The sequence below is a fragment of the Colossoma macropomum genome, unplaced genomic scaffold (assembly GCF_904425465.1).
Source record: "Colossoma macropomum unplaced genomic scaffold, Colossoma_macropomum, whole genome shotgun sequence".
Classification (NCBI taxonomy): Eukaryota; Metazoa; Chordata; class Actinopteri; order Characiformes; family Serrasalmidae; genus Colossoma; species Colossoma macropomum.
Window position 1 is genome coordinate 22,568,853 of NW_023494810.1, and position 16,139 is coordinate 22,584,991.

At 40.9% G+C, this 16,139-nt stretch overlaps 2 protein-coding genes across 3 annotated transcripts in view; one reads left to right on the forward strand and one right to left on the reverse strand.

Annotated features, from left to right (window-relative positions):
* Positions 1-601: 601 nt before the first annotated feature.
* Positions 602-5,873, reverse strand: fam72a (family with sequence similarity 72 member A). Its single transcript, XM_036560000.1, has 4 exons — positions 4,951-5,873; positions 4,150-4,227; positions 3,747-3,871; positions 602-2,811 (listed from the first exon to the last, which is right to left on the reverse strand). The coding sequence occupies exons 1-4, from the start codon at positions 5,094-5,096 to the stop codon at positions 2,717-2,719; spliced, it is 444 nt and encodes a 147-aa protein (XP_036415893.1). The 5' UTR covers positions 5,097-5,873; the 3' UTR covers positions 602-2,716.
* Positions 5,874-6,216: 343 nt separating this feature from the next.
* Positions 6,217-16,139, forward strand: part of srgap2 (SLIT-ROBO Rho GTPase activating protein 2) — a 137,437-nt gene continuing 127,514 nt past the window's right edge. For both annotated transcript variants that reach the window (XM_036559763.1, XM_036559764.1), the window contains exons 1-2: positions 6,217-6,340; positions 6,769-7,433. In XM_036559763.1, the coding sequence (XP_036415656.1) occupies positions 7,367-7,433 (67 nt within the window). In that variant the 5' untranslated portion in view covers positions 6,217-6,340; positions 6,769-7,366. The remainder of the gene's footprint in view (positions 6,341-6,768; positions 7,434-16,139) is intronic.

Genomic DNA, 16,139 nt, shown 5'->3' on the forward strand with positions numbered 1-16,139 from the left:
GAATGGGGAGAAACCAAAATATTTGAAATCACAGATAAAATCTGACAAAAACCTCATAAAATCTTAGTAACGTCTACAAACCTGTGAAATACAGTGCATCTTGTACCTACATTCATTCGTCAATTTCTCAGAAACAACTACCACCACTGTAACCCATCTGCTGCTGCACAATTTATCAGCCCCCACCTATCATGTATATCAGTGACAGGAGACCACCCCTGGACCACCACTGACCAGATAGTCTTGGGTTGGTGAACTATTCGCAGTACAACAGTGACAGAGTTCTTAGCTCAAATAACTCAATGGCCAGATGCAACACTTCACAAAGCCAATAGTTATAACTAGATTTTCAGTAGGTCTTTTTGTCACTAGAAGATTCTGCGAAATTCAAAGAATAAATGTAACCATAACCTTGAACTAAAGTTTAATATTAAACCTTGATTCAATTTATACTGAAAACATATTTAAACTTCAAACAGGAATAAAAGAAACAGCACAGTGGCTACTCTGAATGTATCTCAAGTTTAAAAAAAAAAAACAAACAAAAACACAACATGACAAAAATTCGATATGTCCTGAATGTTTTAGAGGTGCCAGAATTTCAGCATTGCTGTTCAGCTGACTCAGTACCAGAAAACAGCTTGCTTGCTGCAGCCATTCCTGACTGAGACTTCACACATTTTCTAAAGCAATAAAACACAAATTCTTCACATTAAAAAATGTTTAATACCAAGACAGCAAGCATACAAAAAACCCAATGTTCAAACCAACAACACAATTCCAGTGCAAATTCAAAGAATTACAAACTCTTTTTCAGTCTTCCAATGGTGCAAGAGAAGTTATCCAAGTATAAATACAGTTTCACGTTCATTAATAAATACATACATTCAAAATGTTGATAAATTACAGCAAATAAACAACTTCTGTTAATAAGTTAAAAAATAAGTTTTTCTATCTTTTCATTTTGGTCATATCTTCATGAAAATCATTCAAGCCAGAAAAATTGCTACAACTCCACAGGCCAATAGACAATAATGGTCAGTATATGTTCTATTTTCATTGTACTGAGCAAAATCAAATCAAAGTTCCTTAAATTTTTATAAATACTGTGGTGATATCTAAACATCTTTAAACAAAATATTTAAAATTTCAAAATTTTCGAGAGGGTATGATATTACACAGTGAAATGGTTAACAGCAAATAGACGTAATAATAAACAATTATAGAGCAAGTGTAAACCATTTTTTTACATGAATAAAATGGGGTAGAAAAAAAAAAAACATTGTGATGCCTAAATGCACTTTGGATGCAATTTTACACAGTGTACTATTATGTATGACAGTTATGTGCCTTCTTATTGTTCTCTTCTTGTCAGTCTAACGATTGTCCTCATGACAAACCCACCCCCAACCCTTAAAAAAATGTATTGACATACACTGGAATGTATGTGCAGCAACATAAGATAGTAACAAATAATGTACTTTCTGTGCTGCATTTTCTTTTAGAAATCCTCAATAGAGCCACAGTGTCCTCAGAAAACAAAGGAATAGCCTAATCTTTGGAAATAACCATTCAAATTGTATGTCAGTGAACATTATTAAACCTTATAAGTTCTAGATTGACCGTTTTGAACAGTACAGATTATTGTATTAAGCAGTTTATATACATAGATCACCATTACATATAAAACCTGCAATGAAGCAACATTAAGTATCAGCATTCTTCAAAAGCAAGCTGAGCCATTCACTGCAGAACGTAATGTGTCCCCAGCGGTACTCTGTATGTATGACTTAAACAAATGACCTGTGCCACTTCAACTTTCCAAACATTGTAAAAATGAACCAATATCAAAAGTAAAACATACCTTGTACCGTTCAATATGGTAAATGCAGTAAAATGCAGACTGTCGCCCAGCTAAAGCTAATCACACAGTACTATTGGTTAATGCTTAAATTTACAGGTCCACCGTTCAGAATGTGGCTGTTTCATGACAACCTCCTGTGTCCAAGTTTCCCACTCGAATCATAATAAAACGTTAAGTTGTTTAGGTTATTACAGAAAACAGAAAACTTGAAGTCAACTTTCATAATAAAGAAAAAGAAAAGGAATACAAAAAGGTAGGGAGAGATAAAAAGAGAGAGATAGGAAGTCTTCATGAGCACAGCAACACACAAGAGGTTGCTCTCAATCCTTCAAACAAATATGTTCCTCACATATTTTATATCTCAAGTGTGCTGTCCATCCCCCAGATAATAAAATAAAATAAATAAATAAATATTTAACATCTGTCTGTCAAGAATACTGTAGCCATAGCGCTTACTTGTATTCCCATGTTAACGTACCATTGTTGCTTCTTTTCTTACATCCTCTCCCCACCACAAATGCACAAGCTAAACCGATCATAGATTTCTCAGGCAATTAGCAACAAGATTACCCCACATGCTTGTGGTTTATGCATTATGAAAATGATACTTGAGATACTCACCCTAATAGAAGATGCTGTAATAAAAATGCACTCAAATGCATACTTTTATGCTACCAAACTGCTGTTGAGGGTGCAATCATAAGACAGATTCATAGAGCAAAAAATGCTGGAAGGTTTCTTTGTTACTTTTCTTTGTTGTCTACATATTTTCCAAGTCTATGTAAGAATGTGCTTCAAACGAAGACTCTTGGGAGCCAAGTGTCTCCTAAAAATTTCCAGTGCTGTGTCTCTTTATCTGAGGTACTCCTCGTCTGAAAGGCTGTCTGGGCTCTCATCTTCACTACCTTCCAACTCTGGTAGGTCACCCCACAGTAGTAGATTCAGTCCTAAGAGAGAAACCAATTATCTCCATCATAAACAGATCTGACATTCTGAACTTTAGTGACATACATTCTTGTGGAATATTAATAAAATAAACTGGATTATTAACACACAGAAACACAAGCTCAGTTCCACACAGATGTCCAAAAGTATACAGACAACCCTTGTGATGGATTGTGAGAAAATCTGCTGTAAACAAGGATAAGCCCCCTCTAAAACCTACCCCTAAATTAAAGGAGGGGGGCCTTTAAACCTTGTGAACTTCAGTTACATCCATGATCCATGGGTTAACAACAGGCTTGTCAATCAGACAATTTTGACGAGCACACCATCACCTCCTACTTTGAGTGCTGGCTTTGGTCGCTAATGGATTGGTTACTAAAATTCACATTCTGTTTGTTTTCATCCTAAGTCTGTGTTCCCACCCACATTTAGCCCAAAATTTCTCATGGATGTTTCCAGGGGCGTTCTCATTGTGAGAATATGTCTGGCCCTGCAAGACCAATTAGGCCAAGTGTCAGTTAGAGGGGAATAAAGAACCCCAACATTGCACTGTGGAGCAGCAGAACTGTGATCTCTAAAACTGAGCACCATCATATGTCTTTGGGATAAGCTGGAGCAGGGTAAGTAACCCAGAACTAATCATCCCACATTGGTACCTGACCTCACTAATACTCTTGTGGCTGAATGCAATCAAATCCTCACAGCATTGGTACAACATATATTGTAGATCCTTCCCAGAACCGTAGAGGCTGTTACTGTAGTGAAGGGGAGACAAAGTCCCTTTTAACAGGAACGTGGCATCAATTTTCTATAAACTTTTGGACATATAGTGTACCAGGGACTAAACTGCTTAGCCATAATTGTGAATAAGCTACCGAACACAAAAACAAAAATAAAATAACTATATTGAATCTTCACTTTGACATTGATTTCAAACCTGATGCATCCAGTCGGTTGATGGTTGACACAGCTTCACTGTTGAACATCCAGAAATGCCCATTGTTACAGGAGAGGAGGCAGGGCTTACATGGGGCCACCACGTGATACCCCACAACATTTCCACTGAACAGGCAGAAAAAGCCAGAAAAAGAGAGAAACAAAAACAACAGAGTCTGAACACAATGAGAATGAATAGCACAGTCTGACAAACAAAATGCTCAATGAGTGAGATGTTGGTGCAAAGTAAAAACATTAATCTAATAACTTATAGGGACACATTAGCACAACGTGTCTACATGGAACCCTTAATTCATCATCAGCATAACATTTCAGGAGTTTCATTATTTGAACTGCAGCTATAATCACTGACGCATAAGATCATGAAATTGATTGTTATATACCATTTTAGGCAGGCAATGTCTCTTAACTTGCATTTGCAGCTTTCTGTGGAATAGCAGCCTGCAACAAAGTCAACAGTCCTGTAGAAGAGAGAAAGAAAATCACTGTTAAAGGGGATTTTTTTTCAGAATTTCTGCATAATTCAAAGGTTAAAAACAAACAAATTTATTCAATGTTCTGAAGTAAAATAGTGCATGGTAGAGAAACTTAGATGCAGATTTATTTACAATGGTGGTGACAGTAAACAAGGGTTGTGATGTCTACAACACAAATAACAATTCTATTTACTGTCCAGAATGACCTACATGTGTCTCAAATTTTCCTATGTAATTTTACAATGGTAGTGATTAAAAGAACATTTTACCATTACAATGCCCTGCATGTATCTTTGTGCCATGAATGAATTCAAATATATACATTTTTTCTCTCAAACCCATCTTAAAACAATGTCTTTGGCATCAGACAGCACATTCATAAGCATTTCATGTAACAACTTTCAGGTAGGTAGCTTTTAGGGGCATCACATGTTTCAGATCTCTGGTTCCTATCAACACCACCGCAAAAAAAAAACTGACTTGGTAAGTTTTTCAAAAGGAGCGCTTCACATCAGACCACTCTGAATTACTTTGATTATATCTTAAAGTTTGAATTATGCAGAAAGAAAAAAAACGTGATTCCCTTTTTGACAGATCATGTTACTGGCAAATTCAGCCAGTTCATTGTCAATTCACACAATGCATTGACTGCTTAACATAAGAACGCTAAAATTTTAGAACATCATCAGCCATCAAAGCCATTCTTACCTGTTTGGGGGCATGTCAGTTGAGAACAGCTCGATTTCTGTATCAGCTAAAAGCACAGCTTTCATACCTCTCGTACAGAGGAGACTATCGCAGTATATGCAGTTCACCTGAGTAACGCATTTATTCTTAAAATTGGAAGTAGACATTATGCAGCTTTTTCTCAATGTGTACTCTTTTTTGTACAATTTACTGTCTCGACGCACCGTTAGGTTACTTAAAACTACAAATAAACTGTTGTCTACTTATTCCAGTTAATCACTACACCCAGCGAAAGCCTACTATACAAGTGTAACTACTGAAGATCTCAAGAAAGAAATGCAGATGTGGCTTGAACTGCCTCTAATTTGCAAGGTATTTAAACAGGATATTAGCCAGTTGGCTACGTAGCAACCGTTCTAAGCTTAATTCTAACCTCCACTGGTTGCTAACTAACTATTTGACAATCAGAGCTCTACACACCACAAATCTGAGACTAATAAATGGCCTACAAAACAGATGAACGCTACAATATAACAAGACAAACAAGGCAGTCAGTCAACACCAGCCTTTGTTCAAATCCAAGCTATAGCTAACGCTAAGTAGCTAGCTATTTTGCAAGCTAATACAACAGCGACAAAATATATCTAGACCTGTTAGCTACCAGTTTTCGAAAACGGTCTCGCTTAAGTTAAATCATGTTCGCGCTTAAAAGTACAGTTTTATCCATCGTCCTCCGTCGCTTCGCTAATCGCTCGTCTCTTGCTAAGCTAAGTTTGTTTACGTGCCCATAAAACCCTTTAACAGTCCGGCCACATTCGCTTCCTGAAACATTTTCAAACCGCTTCGGCGGGGACGCTGATTGGCTAAAAATGACCGAGTCCAAGATGCTATTGGTTGGCCCTTTTGCCCCTCGCTGATTGGCTAACGAAACGCTATTCGTGCAGAATAGCTTTTTAAAAATATTTTATTTTTATATATTTCTTCTTAACGAGTCATCAACTCCCTCTATTTTGCTCCGGATATTCATATGTAACACCGCGGCTCCTCAGTATTATCGTTATCTGCTGTTGAATTAAACCCATAATGTTGGCTACTAACTCACAAGTCACAATATCAATCCTGATATTAATACATGTAATATATGAGCCAACAAAAAAACGAAACAGTTTTAATATATAAATGTAAAATGGATTGTACTGCGGAATTGAGGGATTTCCGATCACATCCGCTTCATCTAGCCAATGGGGCCGGATGGGGTTGTCCACTGTGTCCATGAACAGAGGCGGAGTTAGAGTTAGAGTTGGGAAAAACTCCGAGATATCGGTCTGTTGAGCTACAGCTTGAGACAGAATTCTTGAATTAAATGAGTTTAAAGCGAGATGTTGTAAAGGAATGGAAATCGCCTGTCGAGGTAACTTCAGTGTTTGTTTAACTAGCTTGTGATTGTGGCTTTAGTGAACTAGGAGTAATCTCGGTTAGCGAAAATGTGAGGATGTCTTCAAAGGAAGGAAGCTCGACTTGGAAAACGGGCAAAAGGGAAGATTGAACAGCTCAAGCTTCTTTGTGAGAACTTTTGATCGAAGATTTACTGTTGACCTGTTTTATCTGGTAAACCGCGTAACTATACAGAAGCGGCAAGCTTTTTAGTTTTCTCGTTTTTTGACCATTTAGTTAATTACTTTCTAAAACCTACGTAAACGTACGTAGTGGGCTGTGAAATGAAATTCAAAGCAGCTTAGGGCTTTAAGCGGTTAACCTTTGCCAATACTGTAGTAGACTCCGTATATAGCTGTTAAAATGACTCTGTTGTGAAAAACACCCTGATGTTCTTTGTTACAGGTTGGAGGAGCGATGTTATACCCAAAACAGAGTGGGATTTAACCCAGCCCAGGTCTCGTCTCGGAGTACATCACACTGTCTTAAGGACTCTCCATTGAAACTCATTTTTACTCTGGTCGTACAGGTGTGTGTAGCTTACATCTCTGCGCGGTGGCAGGCAAGCGAGCTGATCCATGCTGGTCCATGCTTTCCTTCTAGCCTGGCAAGACCCTCAAGAAGACCCTCGTAGCTCCAGTGTGTCGCCGCAGACGGGAAGCAAAGCAGAAAGTTTGGAGGCTAACCGCAGCGTCTGACAGGGCTGCTGAGCAGTGGAGCTGGACGAGGGAATGAAACTCGGCGCAGTTCCTCTATCGCTTTCGCAGACACGTTCAGTCGAGTGAAGGAGCAGTCGCAGCTGATAATGCTCATAATGCGGGGAGACTGATCTTCGTTGTGAAACAGCGCTATTTCTTCTTCTGGATCGCACTAATTCCGACCCATATTCGCTTTTTTTGGATATCCTGTGCCGTATAGGTGGAAACAACCCTTTTTGTTCTTCTGCGCTTTGCTTCAGTTACAATACAAGGACGTCGCTGAGTGTTTCACGTTTAAGACAAACATGACGTCTCCGGCAAAATTTCGAAAAGACAAGGAGATTATAGCCGAATATGAAACTCAAGTCAAAGGTAAGTGTGCTCGTTCTGTCAGGAAAGGCCGTATTTCTGTCATAAAACATGATGCCGAGGTATGATAATCTAAATATCTGACATAATCTTATCAGCTTTGTGTTTTTCTCACACCTCAGATTTTACAGCCTAGCTTTGGAGGCAGCCACACAGGCTGAAAACTAAACTCTATCAGCGTGTGGAGCGTTTTTAAGAAAAAAGAAGCATTTATGCTGCTCCATAAAGTGCCAGATTCAACGATGGATACAGTAGAAGCCACGAGGCTGAAGTTGGCTTCCTATTCGCCAGCTTCTTGTTCGAATTTTCCCGTTCCACCTTAAATGGTGCAGCAGCTACGTCCTGGTGCCGAGGCGCCAGAATGTAACTGCTGCACCATTTAAGGTGGAACGGGGAAATTCGAACCAGAAGCTGCCTTCAGCTTCGTCTGCAACCCAAAGCACTGGGGAATGTGTAGGGCTGTCAGAGCCACTAGAACTAATATGACCAGCTGGATCGATGAGGGGCTATCAGTAACTTCATATTCAATTCATATTCATGCTTATGTTCCCTTATATGTAATACAAACGTGTGTTAAACTGTGTCTGCTCATGTGTTCCAAGTGTCTTCCAGTCAGCGTGGCTGTAGAGAGACACATCGACAAGGCAGGGCGTTTTCTTCCACACGGTGTGCTGCTGTTTTAAAGCGTTTTTCTCCTGCCCCTCAGTAACTGTGGAGAGCCACCCCTTGGACACCTAGCTACAGCATCTACTGTGTGTTTTGTGTTTTTCTGAGCCTTTGTTTTTGACTGTCGACTGAATTAATGAACAAGAACAAGCCCAGTTCTGGCACACCGCACTCTGAAAGGAGCAGCAGGCGTGATGCTCAGTAAACCAGTCAGGGGTTTTTTACTCCAGGAGGCATGTCCAGTCGAGTTCAGTCATGGTTTGGTTATAATGAAACTAGCCTCTCTGGATGAGTTTCCATATTAAGAACAGTGTAACATCATTTCAGATGGTGGGGACTGGCTTGACCTCAAGTTTCCCGTTTCCTCCAAGGAGGATGTGGAGTTTCATAAGGCGAAGGGAACAATACCTCCCTCCTCCCTTTACCCACCCAGATGTGATAGGAAGTGTTGCCTACTTTCCTATCCAGCCATCTGGATTTGAAAGTAAAGAGCTTATTTGATATCCAGGGGTTGATGGATGATCGTATGTTCTTTATGAGAAGGCGCACTTATGTGTGTCATGTGGTGTAATGTGCCGTTATGCATTAATGCACAGATCATAATCAAATGAGCTGTTTGTACTCTATTCTGTTTCCATTGTTCATAATTTTAAAGGAAATTGAGTGCAGTCTTCTATTGTGAACATGTTGTTTTTGAGCATAATCACAGTATTGGAAAAATCTATTATTTTCTGGTACGTTAACAGGAATGTATTGTTCTTTTTTTAATGCCATGTAAGTTGAGATGGCAGAATACCACCTTTTCTTTACCAATACCAATATCACATTTTTGAGTATTGACTGATACCGATACTATTTGATATTGCTTCTTTAAAAGCTAGCTATTTTTCACTTAAGATGACCATCTAAAAGCAGACCATAATGCTCAGACTACTTGAACATTCTAGTACTCCATGGGAAGAAATACACAGCTAAAAATATGACATTGCACAATGTAAGCGTGTGCTATTTCATGCTAGATTTGTTACACTTACAATGATGGTTATTTACTAAGCAAGGGTTCTTTAGTAAAGAAAATTGTTCTATGTAGAACCAAAGAAACCTTTGCATGATTAAATGGTTCTTTGCTATGTGAAAGGGTTTTTAGGCTTGATGGAAAATGCGCTGTAGATGGTTCTATATAGAACCTTTTTGAAAGGGTTCTATGTAGCACCAAAAAGGGTTCTTCTGTTGGTACAAGCTTGACATCGTAACAATAGTAGAACCCTTCGAAAGTTAGATTGCGCTTTTCCAAGCAGCTCCTGTTGCATTTGAGAGAAGTTTCACCAATATTGATTACCTGTTCAGTCGGGTATTGCTGACTTCAGTTGCACAAGTTTCTTTTGTTTTGGTGTTACTGAATAGGGGCCTTTCCTGGTTCTTTTGAGTCAGGACTTCAGAAGAACAGGGCTGTTTAATCGCTGGCCAAGTGACACAGTGGGTGAAGTTGAGGTCATTCTGTTCTTCTGGACTGTAACACCAGGAGCCTGTGAATGGAGCTGCTCAAAGTTAAATATCATTAGCTCGCCGCCCTAGGAGCAGCCCTTTATTTATTTTCTGAGGTACAATCACAAGAATTCCGCAGACTACAGCGAAGACACTTGTGGCTCCCTATTCTTCACTAAAAAGTTTCATGCTTGAGAGGTTTTACGGCCTTTATTTGTAGTTTTATCAATGGGAACATTTCTTTAAATCTCCACTGCGACAGCATAGATCTTTACCAGCCTTTATTCAACTGTTAAGCTCACGCTACCTCTAAATCCTTTTCATCCAATCCCTTTTGCTGTGGAGGAGCCGATTGTGCTGGAGCTGCGTTATTTAAAGACGCCTGTCTGTTGAATAATGGTCTTTTGCACCTTCTGGAAAAGCTGTGTTACGTCTAAGGCATTAATCTGCGCCCTGCAAAGAGCGCATATGTCTTCCTGTACAGAAAAAGGAATGTAAATCTATATCCCTGATATAAATATTGCACTATTATTTCCCTCCCTGGTTCCTTTACTCTTCATTTGCCGTCATTTAGGCTCATAGCAGTTTCCCCTCTGCCATTGGTACCCCTCCTCTCCACACCATGCGAGCCTTCAGCTGCTCTTCTATGAGAGAATTGGAAAATAACTACTTGCAGAATTTTCTTTTTTTCAGCTCAGTATTTCAAAGCCAGCGGCACAGGAGAGCAAGAATAACACGCACCATTTCTTTTCCTCTGAATGGGGGAGGGGGGCACCCAAAAACGACCCAGATTTTGAAATAAACCATTCCACGCAAAATGTCGCTTATGAATTAGTGACAGAAATAGGAAGCAGTAATTTGCATGGTGATCTATTTGTGTGTGAGGCAGGCAAACGTGAGGAGAATTGGAGAAACTCGAGAAGGTGTGAAAAGACAAATCAAGGCCCTGCACAGCTTCAATTATAATTGATTAGTAACAAGACTCAGTAACAATTGATTAATAACAAATTGATGAGGTTTATTGATTTCTGTGTTTCCCACTGCAATTATGAACTTAATCAGATTGTGGTGGGGTGTAATACCAAAGGGGAGGGGTACATGTTCACTGTCTGTAGGGACTTTTATTTGACATGATAGATGTGTGATCTGTTCTAGGCAGGCTGTACGGACTAAACTGCCCTTCTTCAGATTGGACTTTATTGATGCATAGTAGGAGGCATTCCTGTGTGGCTTCGGCATGGTCTTTGAAGCCAGTAAATGCAGGCCAATATTATACCGCCTCAGGTTCCAGTCTCTTATTTGCACAGCACTGGGACACTGTTGCAGGTTTGGAATATATTTTCTTACTCTGTGGTCAGGAAATGGGTTCTTTGCTGTGGAAGTCACTAGACTGGTCAAGTGGTCCTCCTACAAGTGTGTGATGGCCTTCCCTGTATTGATTTTTCAGAGGATTTGCCTGTAAAAAAGCTTGTCACAGGCTGGCAAGTCTTGCTAACTGTGAAATTTGGACTTAAATCAAGTCTTCCTCTCAAATAGCAACCTAGTTTTCCGACATTATTGGTGATTACGGCATATGCGTTACTCAAGTATTTAAGGTTTTGACCCTGTATTAATAATTTTTTCTTATAGTAAGACACACAATTGCCTCTATTGTCTCACTGAGGAGGCTTTAAAAGGCCAAAACACATCTCTACTCTTATTGACATGTGGTGTACCTTACTATACTTCGGTGTACCGGTCTTTAAATGGTGCAGACCTTAGAAAACCTTGCCAGTCTTCCTACGCAGTCCAGATCACCTGTCTCTCATTGTCTAGACTTTGAGTTTACTTTATCCAGAACGCAGCAGCCAATGTTCAAAGAGGGTCAGGTCAGACGTTTTGAAACTGGAGCAGAAATAAAACACAGTCGACCCAGACGTGCTTGACAGCGCAGAGCAAGAGTCTCTCTTATCCAGCCAGGCAAGAGAGGAGATGTGAGACTGGATAGGTTTCACTCAAAGGCTTGCAGGAAATTACTGTACAGTAATTTCTCTTGCCACAATTGAGCAAATAAAGGACTATCAATATTAAGTAGCAGTCCCCGGTCAATATAGGGAAAACGATGAAGCCTTTTGGGTCGTTGGAAACATCTCAACAAAGGTCTGTATACGGAAGGGACTCATAAAGCAGTGGGGAGTGTAAAGTATGAGTGACTGCCACAAACAATAAAAAAGAAAAGACAATGTAAAGGGGTGTTATGAGAGTGCTGCATGCAGGCTAAACTAATGTATTTTTAATCAAAGGAAAGCATAGAGAGTTTTTTTTCCACAAAGATTTAAAGATGAGATGTCCCATATTCTCGCCTCTGGGCTTCTCCTCTACAAATTGCCCAGCCTTCTGTGAATGGACAGATTGTCTATATGAGATAAACAATGCTAGGCTGTATGATGAAAAGCATCTGATAATGAAATGGACACGGCTCTACTCTAGTTCGAAGCATCGCTTGTGGTGTGAGTTTGGGGGGATGGTGAAGAAGTAAGAGTAGCAATTTCACACTCTTCCAGTCTCGCGCCTTTCAAGACACCAGCGACACCATTCTCATATCTCCTCAGCTGGAATATGAGGATAGTTTCTACGTGCATTCAGCTTCACTGCACCTTCATAAAAAAAAAAAAAGATAAGAAATCAAAACTATCCTGTTTATGCCTAGTCTGGTTTGTGTCGCATTCAGGGAAGCATCATCAGCGTGCTTACTGTTTCTTGCTTTGTGACTGACTGCATGTTTCTCCCACAGCAACAGCATGGGGCTGGGCACAGGTGACATGGAGAGCCTTGCCGCCCAGACCAGCTGTTGATGGAGATAGCGAGGGAACTGAGAAAGAGGCCTTCGTTTGACTTCATCAGCAGATCATCCGCCACACATAATTGGCTGGTACATCAGGCATATCCTCAGCAGGCAGGCAATGACATGAAATAATCACTGCTTTGGGTAAAAGGCAAGGGGAAGAGCTGGATATACAGAACAGATATCAGATGATGTCTTGCATCATGTTTACTCTTAGTGGTCACTCTGAGGGTCATGGTATGGTCATATTTTGCCTCGATGTGGCAGTGTGCCCCTAACCACCCCCAGCCCCATATGTCTTGTCAATCTGTGTGGGTCAGCGATCGAGACAACCATTTGGGTTTATGGCTCACCATTGCCCCTTTGTTTACTCACATTCTGTGACTGTGGGAACAAATCGTTAAGTTCCCGCTAATCTCTTCTTGTCTGTTTTAATACCACCCCCTTAATGGCTGTGCCTCAATTAGAGCAGAACTGCATTGATCCACCGCTCCTGCTGCAGCCAAGGCTTAATGAGAGCGTGCAGATGCAGTGCTGGTGCATGTTACTGCAGTGCTATAACCCAGATGTATTTATGCTTTAAGTGAAAATGCTGACTCTGTTTAAAGCAGTCTTCCCAAGGAAGGATGTTTGTTTAAGCTGGAGAGGAAGGACAGGAGACTGCGCCGAGTGCACGTGTACCACTGCTATTGTTTGTATCTAAGTTGGAAACATAACCCCCAGCGTCTGAACTTCCTTTCGGAAGGCCAGCTCCGAGGAAGCTGACCGGACTGCACTGGAGGCCTTGGTGTGTGGTGGTTTTAAATATATTTATTTATTTATTTTTGTCCTGACAAATAAACAAGCACGTTGGCTTGATGATTTGGAAAATTTACATGTCAATATTTGTGGTTTAGGGTGGAAGGCTATATTATATTTCTGAGAAAAGTAACTCCTGTTTTTGGGACTCCTTCCACCCAAATGGTGTCAATTGTTGTGTTTCCTCCTGATCTGCTGTAGTTATTCCACGGCAGCTGTAACACTCTCTCAAACACCTGAAAGGAAGAGCTGCATCTATTCCAGAATAACTCAATCACCTCCATCTCCAGTAGCTGCAGTGGGCATGTGGGACCGCAGGCTTCACTCCTTCATTACTCATCTGGATTGCAGTAATGATTTCCCCCAATTCAGCAATTGACAAACATAGCCCAGTGTTGTTTGTGAAGGCAAAGGAAGAGCCATAATGGGCAACAGATGTCTGATCCTAATGGGAAAGTGTGATCGGTGGCGATATATATGCACACAAAGACACACACTCTTACCACTCTGATTGCACTATAGCTTGGCACAGAAATGCAGACAAAGGCACTGAAACCACATGTCTTTCTGCCTTCCCTTACCCCTTCTGTCCATCAAGACTTGGTGTGCTGCGTCAGCATAACTCAGTGTGGAAGTGGAAATGATTGTATCGACTTCCTGTTGCATCTAATTAATCTCTGGCTGTCTTCTTCAATACAGCCATTTATTAAACAGCTTTGGCGGGTGGGGGGGTCACTGAATAATTAGCATAGGGTTCTCATCCTATGTGTGCATATACTGCTATGCTGAGTCAGAGGAAGATAAAAGGGAGACCTACACAAAGGGAGAAGATGGAGGGTGGGGCATGACAGCTCTGTATCTCCACCATCTCCTAAGTTGATCATTGCTTTTCCTGTTCCCGTTTAAAGTCAAGCAACATTGTTTTTCTATTAGGCAGCCAGGCCAAACGTTTGCACTCCTGCACACCCATGCACATCTTCATAGCCCATCTTGCTGATGGACGGTGTGGGGTTGAATAATACGATTCAACTGTCAGTCCATGCTAAATTCCCTGCAGTTTCGCTTAGTCTCTGTCTTGCTTTCAGAGGCAAGGTAAAATCATCGAGCTCTCTCCCGGCTCCTTGCCAGGGAAGGTGCGGGGGAGGGGGAAGCAAGAGGTTGCCGAATGGAAAACAATTTACATTTCTCCTCTCCGTCTACCATCTCGGGGAGAGGAACGTTTGATGGACTTCTCGTTCTTGTCTTTTGCAAGGTTGTGGTTTGATTGGAAACATGTGCCAGCAAAATAATTCGCAGTAGTGTCATAGACAAGTCCTTCTTTCCAGTGCAATCTTTCCAGCTTACAGTAAAAGTTGTGTAACTACCAAAAAAATGAGATGCTCAAAGAATTTGCATGTAGTTCAGGTGGAAGAGGTCAGAGTTGAAGCTTTCGGAATTACAGACAGATGTTCCAGCGCATCTGATTACATGAGTCAGTCAGACTCAGCCGTCACCTTAGACAGTAATTAGCCCTTGTTTATGGCGCCGAATCGCCTGAGCTGGATGCGTCTGCTTTTGACGATGTCTCATTCGTGCATGTGCTTCTTCAGGGGTTCCATGTGGAATAAGTAGGTCATGGTTTTTGCACATTCTCTCGTGATATCCTCACGTTCTGGTTTGAAAAGCCAGCTTCAATTGGTGTAATTCGACTGACATCAAAATAAAACCCAATTTGAAAACGACTTGGTAAGAAAATAGCAAAGAAAGAAAGCTATGGGCGTGGGACAGGTTTTGACATCACACATGAACATCCACCTTCAGCCAGGCACTGAAACCTACCGATGGTCCTTAAAGTGCATTAAAATTTAAAGGGTTTAATTTTAGACATCATATCCCGTACCTGGTTAGAAACCGTAGACTGTTGACAACTCCCTTCGACAGGACCTGATTTAAATTAATCTCTTAGTGGTTTTGCTGATATTTGCATGCTGCCAACGGACACATTCCTCTACTTTACTGTTTGTGTTTTATGCAAACCAGCCTTTCAGCTACGAACAGTGCACATTTATAACCCCACAACTTCAGTTCGCTGGGGGCTGGAGAAGCTGTAGTATCTTTCACTGTGGAGGGAGAGGCACTGCTCCTAAAACGAGTAACCATTCATCTATGGCTAATCCCTTGCCTGCCCAGTGGCTGCCCCGGTTCCTCCCATCGCTCTCTTGACTTAAGCCAGTCCATTGGACAATGGAGCTAGCCTCTCACTCAGCAACAGGCCTGAGACCTGTAAGAATGAGCAATATGAGACAAGGTCTCTCTGGTCCTGGGAGAGGACCACTGTCTTTCTCTTTTTTTTCGCTTTCCCCCTCTTTCGCTGCTGATCCGCAGTGTGTGCCAGACTAACAATAAGAGCATTGTGGGGGACTGGAGGACCAAAGCGCTCTCTGTTCTCCATTGTTCTTTTCTTTCTTTCTTTCTTACGCCGTTCACTCCTACATTTCCCTCACTCTAGCTATACTGTTTGTCAGTTGGGATGTAATACGACACATTTGTTTTGGAGCGGCCCTCCTCCTGGAGCCACATACCTAATAATTGTAACCACATGATTTTTCCTTAACGCACGGTTGACCACACACTTAGGCGTACAATGCTTTACTCAGTACTCAAGACCTTATGGAATACCTGTATGTTGGCTAGTTCCCTGGAAGGTGTTATATGTTACTGATATTAAATCAGTATTAAAAGCAATAGACGTACCTACTTAAGGTACATTGTCTTTCAAAATGGTGCAGAGCTGTGCTACTTTGGGACCACCAAAAAAAATTTGTGCTACCTAGCAGGATGTTTGTGTTGGTATAAGAACGTAAAGAAAAGTCATAGTGCTATAAAAAGCCCTGTTCTGTGTTAACAAAAGCATATTCATATCCGCAATTAAAATGTCAATAAATAGAGAATAAAGG